The 16,155-nt window shown below is 40.8% G+C and overlaps 1 protein-coding gene across 1 annotated transcript; it reads right to left on the reverse strand.

The window, feature by feature from the left end:
- Positions 1–2,129: 2,129 nt before the first annotated feature.
- On the reverse strand, positions 2,130–3,113 carry LOC111890698 (F-box protein GID2). Its single transcript, XM_023886784.3, has one exon. The coding sequence runs from the start codon at positions 2,995–2,997 to the stop codon at positions 2,371–2,373; it is 627 nt and encodes a 208-aa protein (XP_023742552.1). The 5' UTR covers positions 2,998–3,113; the 3' UTR covers positions 2,130–2,370.
- Positions 3,114–16,155: the final 13,042 nt, after the last annotated feature.

Here is a 16,155-nt window from a genome sequence, read left to right on the forward strand (position 1 = left end):
GCCATAACTTAGGCGCATCTCGTCCTACTACATGTCAAACTAAAATGAACATCACAACTTAGAGAATTAAATACATATTAGGAATTTGGGTGTTACACAAATAAGACATAGAATATAGGCCAAGGATAAGTAACAAAGTCCAAGGACTTGTTGAATACATTACATAAACACCACATATAAAGACACTAAAAATGTGACAATATCAATGAAGGATAAATAGATCTTCGAGCTAAGTCAAATCCATACCCGAATTGGTACTAACTAATCCAAAGGTAGATGAAGTTAAGTACGAATTAAAGTTTAGTTTACCAACGCTAAATAACAATTCATAATATGAAGCCTTAATTGTGTGATTAATTAAGACTAGCAGCAAAGTTGGTGCTAAGATGATAATCGCATTTGGCGACTCAAAGATCATTATGAACCAAGTAAAAAGAATCTTTGCAGTTAAGGAAAACCACATGTTAAAATATGTCCAGAAAGTTAAATAGCTAGTTCGATCATTAGACAAATCTCAAATTGCACAATAACCAAGGTCTACGAATAAAAGAACCAATTATTTGAGAAGTTGGCATCATTGACATTCACACATCTAATGAAAAAAGTGCTAGTAGAAATACTCCCCAGAAAATTTTTTAATGAAAATGAGATAAATGACACCAAACAAGAAAGGGAGAAGTTGGATGACCCCAAGCATCAAATACCTCGAAGATGACACGATACATGATGATGAAAAAGAAGCTTGAAAAGTCAGGATAAAGCACCAAAGCACACCTTGCGAAACAAAGTTCTGTATAAAACGGGGATACCCGTCACCATGGCTTGTATGTTTGAACAAAAAAGAATTTGGATATGTCATCATGGAAACACATGAAGAGATAGTTGGAGCCCATGCAGACCCACAAACGATACCCAAAAAATAGCAAAGTTGAGCTTCTATTGTCCAACCATGTATCGAGACACTGAGCACACAATATCCAAGTGTGAGAAGTGCCAACAACATGCATCTATTCCACGGCTATGGGCAATTACACTTGTAAGCGTAACCAAACCCTTGGCCTTTCATGATGTGTGATGTTAAATGTTCATTAAACTCTTTCAATCTTCAGTTTCATATTGGTTTAGTTTAGTAATTCTTCTAAGTTGTTTTTTTGACATTCTCTTGTTCGTTTAACAAACAAAAAACAAAGTTAAAACTAACAAATTCGAAACGTAAGAACTGTATCTCATAATGTATATTACATCATGAAAACAATATCTTAAACCATCGTACAACTAATGTTCGACGACATCGAAATAATAGTCATTGCATTAAACAATCGAAAAAGTTCCCTGAATATATGAAAACTCACGAAATGCAAATACAAAAGTTTTACATTCATTTGAAAATTATGATCGTATTCTTCCTTTGTGAAAATCGTTGATTATATTGTTTGGGAAGAGAAAGAACATGTTCAAAAATCAAAATATAAACACTGTTGTTTTAATGCAATTCACAAATTAGCAAACACACATTTTGACCAAGTATTTCATGAATTAAAGAACATGGCAATTAATTAGCAAATCAATCTCCCAATTTTTATCCACTTCGATAACTTGCGAGACTAATTTCTAATTTCACAAATTTGATAATCTTCTTTTGACAAAAACTGAAAACATGGATAGATATTTCTTCGTATCTGACTTTTACTTTTGTCATTTTAGTAAAGAGCTATTTCTTAAAATATATTAATAAACAATAGTTTACTAATTTAAAACCATAACACTACAAAAAAATGAAAAAAAAAAGGTCACACCACAAAAGGACAATTCCTCCTCCCTCAAGCATTGTCGTCGTCTATTTGTACTTTACTTACCCACAGGCCACAGCGCATCAACTGACTAAACGTCGGTGAGTTTAGTTTTACCCGTTTTTACCTATCCTCGTACCCAAACACCCCTCCCGCGACATTCACCATCATCCCCTTTTCCCAAATCGGCAACCCTCAAGAAATAAACGATGAAAAGATCATCGACTTTTGACATAATTGGAATCAAATCGAAGAATATATGAAAATAGTTAGTTTGATTTGTTATAAATTAAGGATTAACAGTTGATTCAGATGCTAAAAAGGCTAAAAATCAATCAATTGTCTCTCAATTTACACATACTTCATTGATAATAGAAACAAAGAAAGAAAGAAATCCAGGATACATTGGAGCTCAAGGATTAGTTGTTTTTAGTTAGGGATAGAGTAGAACCAGATCTACTACTTCATACTACAGAAAATTACAAACAAACAACAAACTCAAATCAAACTGCAAACTTAAAAAAAAAATAAAAAAAATAAATGAGCGATTGGGTTTTTTTTTGTTACAAATCGCTGGATTTCATTTTCGGTTATTGAAATTCATCTTCTCATAGTAACGAATCGAGAGAAGAGATAGAGAAAGCTGAACCTCGTCTTTCCCCCAACGGGTTTTCGCAGCGGTGGTGGTAGGCTTCGACGGAACAATTGTACGAGGCGGTGGTAGACACGGCCAAGCCGAAGAGGATGCGGCAGCAGCGACGGTGGAAGACGACGATGAGGTAGCGGCAGAGGTGGAAGGCTTGGATAAAGGCCATAAGTAATGAGAGTGGAGTCGCCGGAAGCCACCGAGGGCAAGAACCACCGACCGAAGCTGGTTGTTACCGCATCCGATATTCGCCCAGTGCTTTGTACAGATCAGCTCCCATAACCGCTCATCTTGAGCTGTACGATGCCACTGCTTGTTCACGCATCCCGCCGCACCTAACGTCCGCGCGTCCACATGCTTCAGAACTTCATATAGCAAATTCTCGTCCAGCAAAACACCCGCCGCCGTATCCGGCGTCTCCGGTGGCGACTCCACCGTCTCCCCCGTTCCCTTTTCTGTATCTGGCACCAGATCTTCGCGGATCTTCTTCTTCATCTTGCCACCATCAACATCATCACCTCCGTTGACCTGATCTTCCGCAAACGAGATTGATCTCTTCATAGATACTAAATCAGAAAGCGAATTACAGAGATGAATTTGATTCACCGATGGCAGAGAGAAAAGTAGGAGGGTTTGAGTTTTGAGGCTTTGAGGGGTATGGGCATCCACCTGCTTTTGATCGCTACGCAAGAGGACAAGTTAAGAAATGAATGCGGTATGTGAAATTACTATTATGTCCTTTTTTGTATTTAATTGGGATATAGATGGTCAAATTAGCCAGTGGCATGGTTTCTGGGTTTGGTCCATCTGTTTTGTTTGTATGTGCCCACTGCCAGCCGTTTGGATACATACATGTCTTGCATTATCCTTCGGACTCTATTTGCTTTCCATTTATAATTTTCAAACAACCATTTTTTTTTCTCCATTTTACCATATCCCAAAACATATAATATTTGGATTAAATGTTCTTTTTGTTAAGGGTATTTCAATTTTTTTTTTCAAAGTAATAAAATAGTTTCTTACACAAAAGATGATCATCTCCATATGCAACATCGATTAATGTTTTTTACATGTAACATATTATTTTTCTTTTCTTTATATATATATATATATATATATATATATATATATATATATATATATATATATATATATATATATATATATTCAGTTTTTTTGTTCAATTTTAAAATTTTATATAAACTATTCAGCAATTTTTATCCCCATTAATCATATTTACATATTCCGTCTGAAAATATATTATATTGTGAAAATTAGAAAAAAATGAAAAATTTTATTACATATAAAACCTCTTTGATATCGGTAATCAAATGATGTCACATGATTTTATCTACTAATTTTCGATAGCACTCCATGCATATAACCATTATAGGAGTGTCTATCGTATGCATAGGATACCTCGGAAATTGTTAAATCGGGAAACAAGCTCTCAGACATATTAGACAACTAGATATTGTTGATATCAGACATATTAGACAACTAGATATTGTGGATAGTGCTCCATATGTGTCGCTTCGGATTCTATCGGGCGATGGTGGTTAGAGAGGCGATTATTATGATTGTGAAAAATATATGTTATAAAAAGTCGCATTGCTAATGCTCATCATAATATCAAGATCAAGAATCCATAAAGCTAAGAGAAAAATAGAATTACAAATTGTTAAAAAAAAAATAAAAAAGTGTAGTTGAGTTGCGAACATCTTCATCGAGTTAATCATTTAGGTTGTGATGACATATTGGTCCATGTTCAAATCATAGCACTACTCAGCCATGTAGTCATTAAGATTCGTCTGCAGTGACTTCAGTGCATGAAACATAGTTACATGTTTGCATTGGATGATTAATCGATACATGAAAATTGATGCTAAAATGCCCGTTAAGCAGGGGTGGAGCTACTATGTAGCCTGGGGTAGCCCGAGATACCTCTCCAATTTTCTCGTCAGATGTAAATATCGTGTTTTTTTTTTCAAAAATTCGTCACAAATCCTTTGGAAATCCGTCACAAATTCATCACAAAGTCTGATAATTATAAATTTAGTGTAAATTCATTGGTTTAGTGACGATTTTGTGACGGAAACTTATTTCGGTAACAAAAAAAATTCTAATAGTGAAACCCCTAAAGAATTTGTACAACCCCACATTTTTCTTTCTGGATCCGTCACTGCCATTAAGGAAGTTTCCTTTCCAAAAAAACATATTCATTAAGTTTGAAATTCAGAAATTCACTACTCTACTGCACAATATATTAAATTTAACATGTATCTAAGTATTATGTCATGTTTATATAACAATTTAAGATAGAAGTTCATCGAGTATCTAAAAATTTCATAGAGCTGTGAATATGTTTAGAGTCCGAAGCTCGTTTTAACCCATATACAATATTCTAGTTTTAGCATGTTTTACCTATTATATGACCAAAGAAAAATTGTGAAAATGTGAGTTCCATAATTGCTCTTTCAGTTCCAAAATAACACGAGTTTTGGAGCATATTTTTGAACTTGTGGTTGAAATTTAAGTCGTGGATAAACATTAAATCCAAGAATATAAAGAAATTAAAGAGAGAAATTACATGTATTGCCATTTTGTGACAAGTTGCAAGATTATGACACTTGGAGAGAGTTTAAAACCAACTTGTAACACACGGGGAAATAGTTCTGAGATAAGGTGTGAGAACCACATTTTTAGTATCTCACAAAATCAAATTTGACAAGTTGGTTTAGTGGTAGTTTGTGAGATTCTTCACAAAGTTGATCTAATTGTTACATTACATGTCACATCATAATATAATCTTTTTGTGATTATTCCATGATAATATATTTGTTATGTATTTATATATTAGTTTCTTAATAACTAACTATCTAACAAAATGTTTTCCCTATAATTAATCTCAAAAATTTAGATGCGTATGAAGCATGATTGGCTTATTTGACTTTACATTGTATGTATAGGCGTGGTCATAAAAAATTTCATGGACGAAGCAATGTAATCATGCCCTATTTTATACCATCAAAGTCAGGGCGATGCATGTGGAGTTCAAAGTTTGCCTTGAACATAGCCCTTTTTTGCATTGTGTATTATTTTGTTGGCAAAAATTATATGATTATATCAAGTAAGAGTAATCAGGTTCGACGCAAAATGATAAGTAGGAATAGAAATGATGGAAATTTGGAATCATAACTTTTTCGGGAGAAGTAAACATCGCTTTGGTTCCTATATTCTCGTTGATTAGTAGCAAATCATCTAGGCTCCATGTCAACAACGGTCTCCTTAAATTCCTTCTTCATAAGCTTTGAGTTCTTACTTCTTTTTTCTTACCCCCTTTGTAACACCTTGTTCCGAATCCTTTCCTAATTCGGGGCCGTGACCTGAAGATTGGTTATCATAAGGCTTACGGCCTTTGGGAAGAGAAACTTAGTGTGGATATGTAGATTAGATGATAGGGGAGTTCGATTTGTGTTTTGGAGTCCAAGAGTATATCGACAAAGTGGCAGTCGGGCTTTTTATGAATTTTGGATTTTTGTTCCGAGAGTTTTTAAGGCAAAGATGAGTTGATAGATGTGTAGAGCTTCTCGTTACCTTCCCGGTGATATAAGGATCATCGAAATCAGACTTAAAATGAAGAAGTTAGAAGTTTGGTGGTATTAGGGTTAAGCCTAGTATGTTGAGTGTACATAGGAGTATGTTGGGCGTACTAGGTAGAGTGAATACATGTGCTCTTTTGAGTACGTTGGGCGTACCATGCGTACTCCAGTCAGACCCAAACCCTAATTTAGGGTCTTAGACCCTATTTAAGCTCTCAACTCAATACCAAACCCTCTTATCTTCAACCTCCATCCCCTTAAACTCTAGAAACAAAACCCTAGCCTCCTTTGGTGTGGTTCTTGAGATTTTGGTGTGATTTCATGGATTTTGGTGCTCATTGAAGAAGAAGGAGCTTCTTGGAGAAGTGTGGGATTGCTTGGTGCATCTTGATCTACCTTCTAGAGGTATAAAGCTTCAAATTTTAAAGATCTATAGTTTAGATCTAGCTTTGGGTGGTGTTTTTCCATGTTTTGGTCCTAAGGTTGTTGTTCTTGTGATTAGAAGCTACTCCAGGATCTTTGAGCCTCATATTTGGTCCTAGTTGAGTTGTTAAGCTATAAAAATGTTATCTTGAAGGTTCTTGTTGATGCATGTATGAGTTGGTGTTCTCATTATGGATAAAAACAAGGATTTGATCCCATTAAGTCATGCAAAGGAGTAAAGTTGCAAACTTTACGTGTTAAGACATCATTTGTGTGACAACCCGATACTTCCCAAGTCAACAAAAGTCAAATCCGATAAATATAATTCAAATTTTATTTATTCCTTTAAGTTCGTGAGGGTTAGAAAATAATTTAAATTATATAAATAAAGTTTATATAAGTTTTCGGAATAAAAAACACTCAAAAATCAATGTTTTTCCCTTAAAAACCGCAAACTCTCGTTACAACAAACTGTTTTTGGACGAAAACCTTCAGATCGAAAACATATTTTGGCCAAAAACCCTTTTCCGTCCGAAAACCCAACCGTATATAAGTTTTTCTTTCGAAAACTTGATCATTTCTCACATTTTCACTCGAAAATACCCACATTTTGCTCCCAAGGATCATCCAAGAACATTAAAAACCTTCAAGCAAAAACCTTCAAATCTTCATATTTTTACGAAGAACACCAAGAATACCAAGAACATCCTTCAAATCTTCAAGTGACAGAAAACGGCCCAAGACCAAAAATTGTGTTCAACCGAGAACCGTTTTCGGCCGAGAAACCCTTGGAACTGAAAACTCTTCAACACTTGTGCAATTTTTAGTAATTACCCTCAACACAAATCAAGTGTTTTCTAACACTTTAATTAATGGTCATCTCTTCAGTTCGTTATCCAGTTACGAGCACATACCAAAAGTGAGTTCATACTCCTACATTTTATTGTTTTCAATGTTTTTAGGGGGGGGGATACAAAGAAACACAAGGATTTATGTCTTTTTATACAAATGCTTTCAACAGTTTCAAAACCTTTGCAATTGTTTCAAACAGAGATTTCACTACATTTCATTAAAATATTTATATATTTTAACCCTTTTTGTACCATGTCGAGCATAAGGATGTTTTTCCTACGTACAACAAAATTGCAAAAGTTTTCAGTACAATAAAGAACATACATTTAAACTATAATTGGTATAGTTTGGGAACATTAATATACTTTTACAGAGTCAATACACAAAACAATAACATATATACAAACTATAATAGGTACAGTTTGGGATAAATTACACTGTGTTACTAACTCAAGAACATTACTCCGAAACGAACATATAAATTATGGTAGATATAGTTTATGGAACATTGTACTATTTCCCGACTACAAGAGTACAATACTAAATAATTATTTAAGTATAATTATTTTACATTAGAAAGTACAATACTACAAGGTTATACATACATTTTCAAGTACGAGAGAACACTACAATACTACATGTAAACTAGTTAATACAGGGTTATGAGGCACTACTTCAATTGTATCCTCCAGGGTACGAAACTAAATCCTATACAGTATATCTAACATCCCAATGTTCAAGACCAAAAAATTTGTTTTTAATTATGTTACTTATAAAACAGTTTACTGAAAAACATCATCGATAACATATCAATCCATAAAACCATAGTTACATGTCTCAAAAATCATATCATCAATAGTAATAATGTTAGAGTACAATCCCATGGATCTCAAAATACGGAAATCATGTGTGTGCGATGCGCTGCTATCGTGTTGGCTCCTTCCCCTTTGACGAAGAGGTACATGAAACCAAAACTGAAAACTGTAGGCACAAATATTAGTGAGTTCCCCCATCATACCACATACCATACATAACATGTACCGTCTAACATATCTGGGTACTAGCTACCTCTTCAGCCCTATTAACCGGGAACTTTCCTAGCATATCTGGGAAGGTAACTCACCTCAATGTCATAATGTGTCTGAACTATCCTCGATGTCGGGATCAACTCCTCTTAGTTCCTACACATAACAATCTTCCTTAATTACCATTCCCTAGTCAAATCGGGTCAAAGCCAAAGTCAAGTTCAAAACCTTGGTCAAAGTCAACTCTAAGTCAAAGTCAACATCCAGTTAACTCAACTCGCCGAGTTGGCCCCACAACTTGTCGAGTTCCGAAAATCATGAGAACACTAAAACTTCGACCCTACTCGCAGAGTCTTACAAGAGCTCACCGAGTTCTCCTTTAAACAAAATCGGGACCTTCTATAACTGACTCGTCGAGTTCTTCCTTGAAATCGTCGAGTTTATCTTCATCCGAGTTAAGGTGTTTAGTCCTTGACTCATCGAGTTCATCCTTGAACCCGTCGATTTGATCTTCATCCGAGATAAGGTGTTTAGTCCTTGACTCACTGAGTTCATCCTTGAACTCGTCGATTTCGTCTTCATATTACTGGGACATTGCCTTGAACTCACCATGTTCATCTTTGAACTCGTCGAGTATGTTGATCTTCAGGTCCATAATGAACCCAAGTGGTTGAGTCTTCTTCCAACTCAAGATACTACTCGATATTAGAAGGGGTTTTGGGGAAAATGTGAGCGGACTCGCCAAGTCGTATGAGTGATCGCTGAGTCCCTCTATGTCCAAAATTATTCAGTCGATCTCAGATGGTCTTAATACATCCAAAACATAGATCTGACCTCCTAGGGTCCATATTACACGTAAAGTTACGAACTTTACGTGCATGCATGGGGTATTTAGCTCAAAAGGCACTAAAAAGGGGTTTCTAGGATGTATGGGACTCCCATGGCCATAAAGTTGGCACCTTTATGCCATGGAGGCCCTCAAGGGCTCTGGATCTGAAGTTTCAGCCTCAATGGTACACTCAATCCGAAGGTGGCTTCACTTGGACATAAACAGGGGTAGAAATAGCCCTAAATGGAAACCTAAGCAATGGAAGATCAAGGTATAAGCTTTATACTTCTGATTGCCTGCAAATGCAACACAAACACCGATTCTTCTTCCCTCTTCTTGAATCTTCAAGCGTTTCCTTCCTTTCTTCAAGTGTCAAATCATAAAGATTGACAAAAAAAGCTCAAGAAACACACAAATGGCGATTAGAGTTTCGTGGAGAGAGTCTAAGGGTGATGGAGGCTGAAGTGGGACAAGATAATGTGTTTAAATAGGGTGCAAACCCTAAATATTACGGTTTCATCCAAGTAGTCCTACTCGTCGAGTCGGGCTCCTGACTCGTCGAGTAGGTTACTTAAAACCTGTGTCCATAATCCAGTCTACTCGACGAGTTGGGCCTCCAACTCGTCGAGTCACAGTGTAAAACATGCAATTACTTATATTTAAAATACGTACCGAGAACCAGGTGTTACAACTCTCCCTAACTTATTTCAGACTTCATCCTCGAAGTCTGCTGCTGCATCCGGAAAAAGCTTGGGGTAGTGCTCTCTCATCTCGTCCTCCGGCTCCCAAGTCCATTATGAGCCCTTGCGGTGCTGCCTTTGCACCTTTACTAGCTCCACCTGCTTTTTCCTCAGGTCCTTCAACTTCCTATCGAGGATAGCTACTGGTCGCTTAATGTAGTTCATGCTGTCATCCACCTGAATGTCCTCTAAAGGCACCAACACGGAGTCATCGACCAGACACTTTCGTAGTTGGGAGACGTGAAAAGTACTGTGAATTTGGCTAAGTTCGGCTGGCAAATCCAGCCTATACGCCACCTTGCCCACCCGGGCTGTAACCCTGAAAGGCCCAATGTATCTGGGGCCCAACTTGCCCTGCTTCCTGAACCGGATGATACATTTCCAAGGTGACACCTTCAGGAGGACCATATCCCCGACCTGGAACTCCAAGTCCGAACGGCGCTTGTCGGCATAACTTTTGTTGTCGACTCCGAGCAGTGTGAAGTCTGCTCCGGACTTGCTGGATCCTCTCTGTCGTCTTAAGTACCACTTTGGTACTCCCCATGACCCTCTGCCCAAACTCACCCCAGCATATCGGGGTCCTGCACTTCCTACCGTACAACATCTCGAAGGGAGGACAATCAATACTCGCGTGATAGCTATTGTTGTCGGAAAACTCTGCCAAGGGAAGGTAGGTATCCTAGCTACCACCAAAGTCTAAAACACACACCCGCAGCATATCCTCCAATGTCTGGATGGTCCGCTCGCTCTGACCATCCGTTTGCGAGAGGAAAGCGGTGCTAAAGTGCAGATGAGTCCCCGGCTCGTCGTGAAATTTCTTCTAGAATTTGGAAGTGAATCGAACGTCTTTGTCAAAAATCACGGAGATTGGCACTCCGTGTATGGCTACAACCTCTAGAATATAGATGTCGGCTAGCTTCTCGGCCGAAATGCTCTCTTGGATCGGTATGAAATGGGCACTCTTGGTCAACCAATCCACGATGAACCATATGTAATCCACTCCCCACGCGGTCCTGGGAAGCTCTGTGATGAAATCCATAGTAATATCTTTCCATTTACACATGGGGATGTCCAACGACTGCGTCTTGTCGTGAGGTCGTCGGTGCTCCGCCTTGACCTTCTTGCAGGTTAGGCACCTCTCGACGTACCAAGCTACATCCAGCTTCATGCAGGGCCACCAATAGTTAAGATGAAGATCTATGTACATCTTTGTCGCCACAGGATAAATAGAAAACCTGGATTTATGGGCCTCATCCATTAAAAACTATCGTACTGCTCCCCAGTACGGAACCCATACCCTCCCATGCAGGGTCAGCAGCCCACGACTGTCATAGTCAAATGAGGCCACCTGGCCTATGACCCGCTTGCACTTCCGGCGCTCCTCCTTCAAACCCTCAACCCGTGCCTCACGAATTTGCTCCAACAGCGGAGTCACTACCATCATCCTCAAACAAATGTCTTTAATCAGGGCTGCCTTACGACTAAGCGTGTCGGCCATAACGTTGGCCTTCCCTGGGTGGTAAAGGATCTCACAATCATAATCCTTCACCACATCTAGCCACCTATGCTGCCTCATGTTCAGATTCGGCTGATCCATGAGGTACCTCAAACTCTCGTGGTCCGTGTAAATAGTACATCGGACCCCATAGAGGTAGTGTGTCCAAATCTTGAGGGTGAAAACAACCGCCCCCAACTCCAAATCGTGTGTCGGGTAGTTCGCCTCGTGAGGCTTCAACTGCCTCGAAGCGTTCGCGATAACATGCCCTCTCTGTATCAATACCGTGCCCTATCCTGAAATGGATGCATCATAGTATACCACAAAATCCTCCATGCCCTCTGGCAGGGTGAGGATCGACGCCTCGCATAGCCTCTGCCTCAATGTCTCGACATTGCCTGCTGCTCAGGCTCCCAACAAAAGACCACGACTTTCTTCGTCAACCGGGTCAAGGGTACGACTATCTTGGAGAAGTCCTGAATGAATTTCCGATAGTATCCTGCCAATCCCAGGAAACTTCAAATCTCAGATGGAGACTTCGGAACCTCCCATCTCATCACGGCCTGTACTTTGGCCAAGGTGCCCAAGAAAATGCACCTCCCACAACCAAAACTCACACTTGGAGAACTTGGCGTACATGATCTCCCTCCTCAGGGTATCCAAAACCTCTCGCACGTGCTCTTCATGCTGCTCCTACGTCTTGGAGTAAACCAAAATATCATCAATAAAAACTATCACAGACCGATCCGACATCGGTCTGCATACGCGGTTCACAAGATCCATGAACGCAGCAGGAGCATTGTAGTGGCCATAACGAGTTTGGAAAGCAGTCTTCTATATGTCCTCGTCTCTGACCCTCATCTGATGGTAGCCTGACCGCAAATCTATCTTGGAAAACCAAGATGCTCCCTGTAGCTGGTCGAAGAGATCATCAATCCTTGGGAGTAGGTAACGGTTCTTCACCGTTAACTTGTTCAGCTCTCGGTAATATATATACATCCGATGCGACCCGTCTTTCTTCTTCACAAATAGGATCGGGGCTCCCCATGGCAAACTACTAGGCCTGATAAATCCCTTGTCTAGCAGCTCCTGCAGCTGCGTAGACAACTCCTGCATCTCGGGATGAGCCAACCGATATGGTTTCTTAGCTATCGGAGCCGCACCAGGGACTAGGTCGATCCTGAACTCTACCCGTCTCTTTGCAGGTATCCCAGGCAGCTCCTCTGGGAATATATCCACGTACTCTCGCACCATTGGTACATCACTCACCATCACCTTACCCGCCTCCCGGGTATCTATGACATAGGCGAAATACCCTACGCATCCCTGCTGGAGATACCGCCTAGCTCTCGCTGCCGAACATAAAGCTTGTCCACATTGTGGTCTCTCGCCTTGAATCACCAGCTCTCCCCCACATAGGGTTCTGACCCTAACCAACTGTTGCGTACAGTTGATCACTGCCCCATTAGGGCTCAACCAATCCATGCCTATGATAACCTTGTTCCCACGCAACGAAATGGGAACCAAGTCTACTAGGTGGCACTCCTCATACAACCTCAAAACACAATCTCTGAAGACCTCTGATGCTCGTACTGATCATTCGTTAGCAATCTCGACCTCTAGAGGGCAATCTGACATGCCCGAATACTCAGGGAACCTCTTGCTAAGTGCAAGAGAGACAAATGATCGGGTAGCACCATAATCAAACAACACTTGAACTGGGATACCGTTCTCATGGAACAATCCTAAACAAAGCATATAACATGGCACATTAATATCATGAGCAACATATAATAAAAGCTAGGGAGAAGAAATTATACTTGTCGGCACATCGGGTGTGGCGCGTGCCTCCTCGGTAGTCATCTGGAAGGCTCGACTCCTCACAATTGGAGCCGCTGTCTTGCCCTGCTGGCCATTCGTAAGCCGCATGGTCATTGGATCTAGCGCCACCACTGGCGCTGCTGCTGTTAATCTTGGGCAATTAGGTTTTTTATGGCCCTTCTGATTGCAATGGAAGCGAATTAGGTCTCACATCTAGAATGTGGGGGGTAGGGGAAGTACAATCCTTTCTAAAGTGCCTAGTCTTGCCGCACTTGTAGCATCCCAATGATCCAAATCTACATACCCCCTCATGGGTCTTTCCGTATATCCCGTAGCGGCCCCGACCCCATTGGCCCTTCGACCTAGTGTCAGATCCCATGGGCTTCTTCCCCAAACCCCAGTAACCTGCTCCGTCTCTGCCTTCCTCTTCCTGAGGTGCTCTAAGTCAATCTCCCTCTCCCTCGCCCTGGCAATCATGGAATCCAATGTCGGGCATGATGAGTAGCTGACATGCTCCCGAATATTAGCCCCCAACATGTCATGATAGTGGGTCTTCCGCATCTCCTAATCTCTTGTTCCCTCTATCGGAACTTGGCGGTAATTCTTCGCCATCATCTCAGTAGTCTATCTCATGTCAAGGAACTCTCTGGCTAGCTGCTGAAGCTCCACACCCGGCGCAAACTCCGCCCTAAACCTAGTCACAAAGTCTGACCAAGTCTTAGCCTCAATGGATGGGGTTCCCAATGAGTCACCCACTGACTTCCACCAATCTCTAGCTTTGTCTCTCAAACAACCTGCAGCATATCGAACCTTCGACCCCTCAGGGCAAAAGCTCGTCAACTGTGCAGACTCGATGTCTGCAATCCATCTCCTGGCTACGATGGGGGTCCTTCACCCCATGGAAATCTGACTTACCACTCCCCCTGAATTCCTTGAAGGACTGTCTGTGTGACCCTAACTGGCTAAACGCCCATTCACTCCTAAACGACCTGAGGCAATCCTCCATCAGCTTGATAATACTTTCCTTGATTGACCCGAAAATCACCGGGGTTGCCTTAAGGATACCTCTCATAATTTTTGACGCGATGAACTCGCGTAGTCCGTCATCAACTTTCATGGATCCCACATTTGAACATGAATTTATCCTTATCCAGACCCTGAATCTCCCGCTCTGTTTCGTGTCACCACCATTCTGAAGCAAAACACATAACCATCAGGATCATACATAACCTCGAGAGGTCTCATACACTCTACAAGTTTCCTGGTTCTATCTTGGCCCTCCTTGACTCGAGTACGGATCCTCTGCTTTCAATAGTACGGGCCCATACTACCTTCCACATCTATCTGTACTTTCTTCAATGAGTTATTTGGTTTCACCATGTCCCATCCACTACTACTGCTCGCTGCACTAATCTCATCCTAGGATTACCCTAGGGTAACTCTCCAACCCACTCTCCGTCATTAGCTGCATAAAAAGTTCCTATCATCTCTCCCTAACTAGCTTGCGAATAACATTACATAATACTAAGACCAGATAATTCTTCAAATGAGAGGTCTCTCCCTAAAATGGTTAAACTAAAACGAGAGCTACGAAATAGGGCTAAACCTAACCTTCTAAAATTATTTAGTCCTCGTAATATGTAACTTAACGTATTCGTTTACTAGTTAATTAAAGATAACTAGGACTCCTAATAGTACAAAGTAAGCAACATTCGGGCATTGAGTAACCCGAACCATGCATATCCTATCCAGGCTATCATATTATTGACTAATCAGTACTACCATTTGATGATATATGGTCCACTAGCATGGCCTAGACAGCTTCGACGCGCCAGCCTCGCCTGACGCTGCCTTGCCGGCCTTGCTAGGGACGCTCCTGCCAGCCCTGCCTGGCGTTCCCTTGCGAGCCTTACTGGGGACTCTCCTGCCGGCTCGGCCAGGCGCTCCCTCGCTTGGCACTCCCTTGTCAACCTTTCCTGGTGTGCGCTCGCCAGTCCCGCCCGACGCCTCCAGGCGGCCTCGCCCAGCTCCTTGCTAGTTGGGCTTGAATTGGGCTGGCCCAAGGCCTGACCTAATTCCCCTTGAACTAATTGTCCCCTATATAATGAATAGTACCTCCTCCATGGAGAGGGACCTTTTCCCTGGACCTTCCCTTGGACTCTTCCCCTTTGGCTCAACCGCCACTATACTCTGGCCGGGTGGCTCAGCCACCATCCGCCACCGTCAGCCACCACTATCACCAAGATGGTTCTCTCCAGCTATGGAGGACCATTTCAGATCTTCTAGCTGATCTAACTTGATCGTCGGAGCTCGCTCCCTGGGCACAGTCCCTGGGGCGGCTCTAACGGGTTTGCACTGTGATATCCAGATCTCCGTCACAGCAGAAGACCAGAAGGCACACCGGAGGTCGATGTCGCATCATTTAGCGCCATCCCGAACCCGAGCAAGTAGCAAAAGCCTCGGTTTCAAGCTCATTCTTCCTAGATCTGTTCAGATCTGTTGAGTTCCACATCAGGTTTTCTTAGATCTGTTCATTCTTATCCCTTATATGATTAGACCCGTTTGGATCTTGCCAAGATCTCTTCAGATCTGTTTAACCATCGTTCATATCTTTTGATATGCTTACTTTTTAGTCCAGATCTCTTGATCTGTTGAGCTTTTCTCATTTAGATCTTCAGATCTGTCTTGTTTTTTTTGCTCAAATATGGTGTGATATTTAGTTTTAGTTCATCTGAATAACTTTAAGTTTTAAAAGATATTATCAGATCCATTTTTTCATTCATACTTTGATGGGTTCTTCAACAAGTCATGAAGAATGAAACTCTTATGAGTTCTTAACCCATTTTCGTTTTTATTTTGGTGTTTTATCAAACAACTTGAGAAGAAGAGAAATTCTTTGTGGTTATTTACCTTCATTTAAGTTGGTGTTTCT

The sequence above is a fragment of the Lactuca sativa genome, chromosome 4 (genome assembly GCF_002870075.4).
Source record: "Lactuca sativa cultivar Salinas chromosome 4, Lsat_Salinas_v11, whole genome shotgun sequence".
In the NCBI taxonomy this organism is placed as follows: Eukaryota; Viridiplantae; Streptophyta; class Magnoliopsida; order Asterales; family Asteraceae; genus Lactuca; species Lactuca sativa.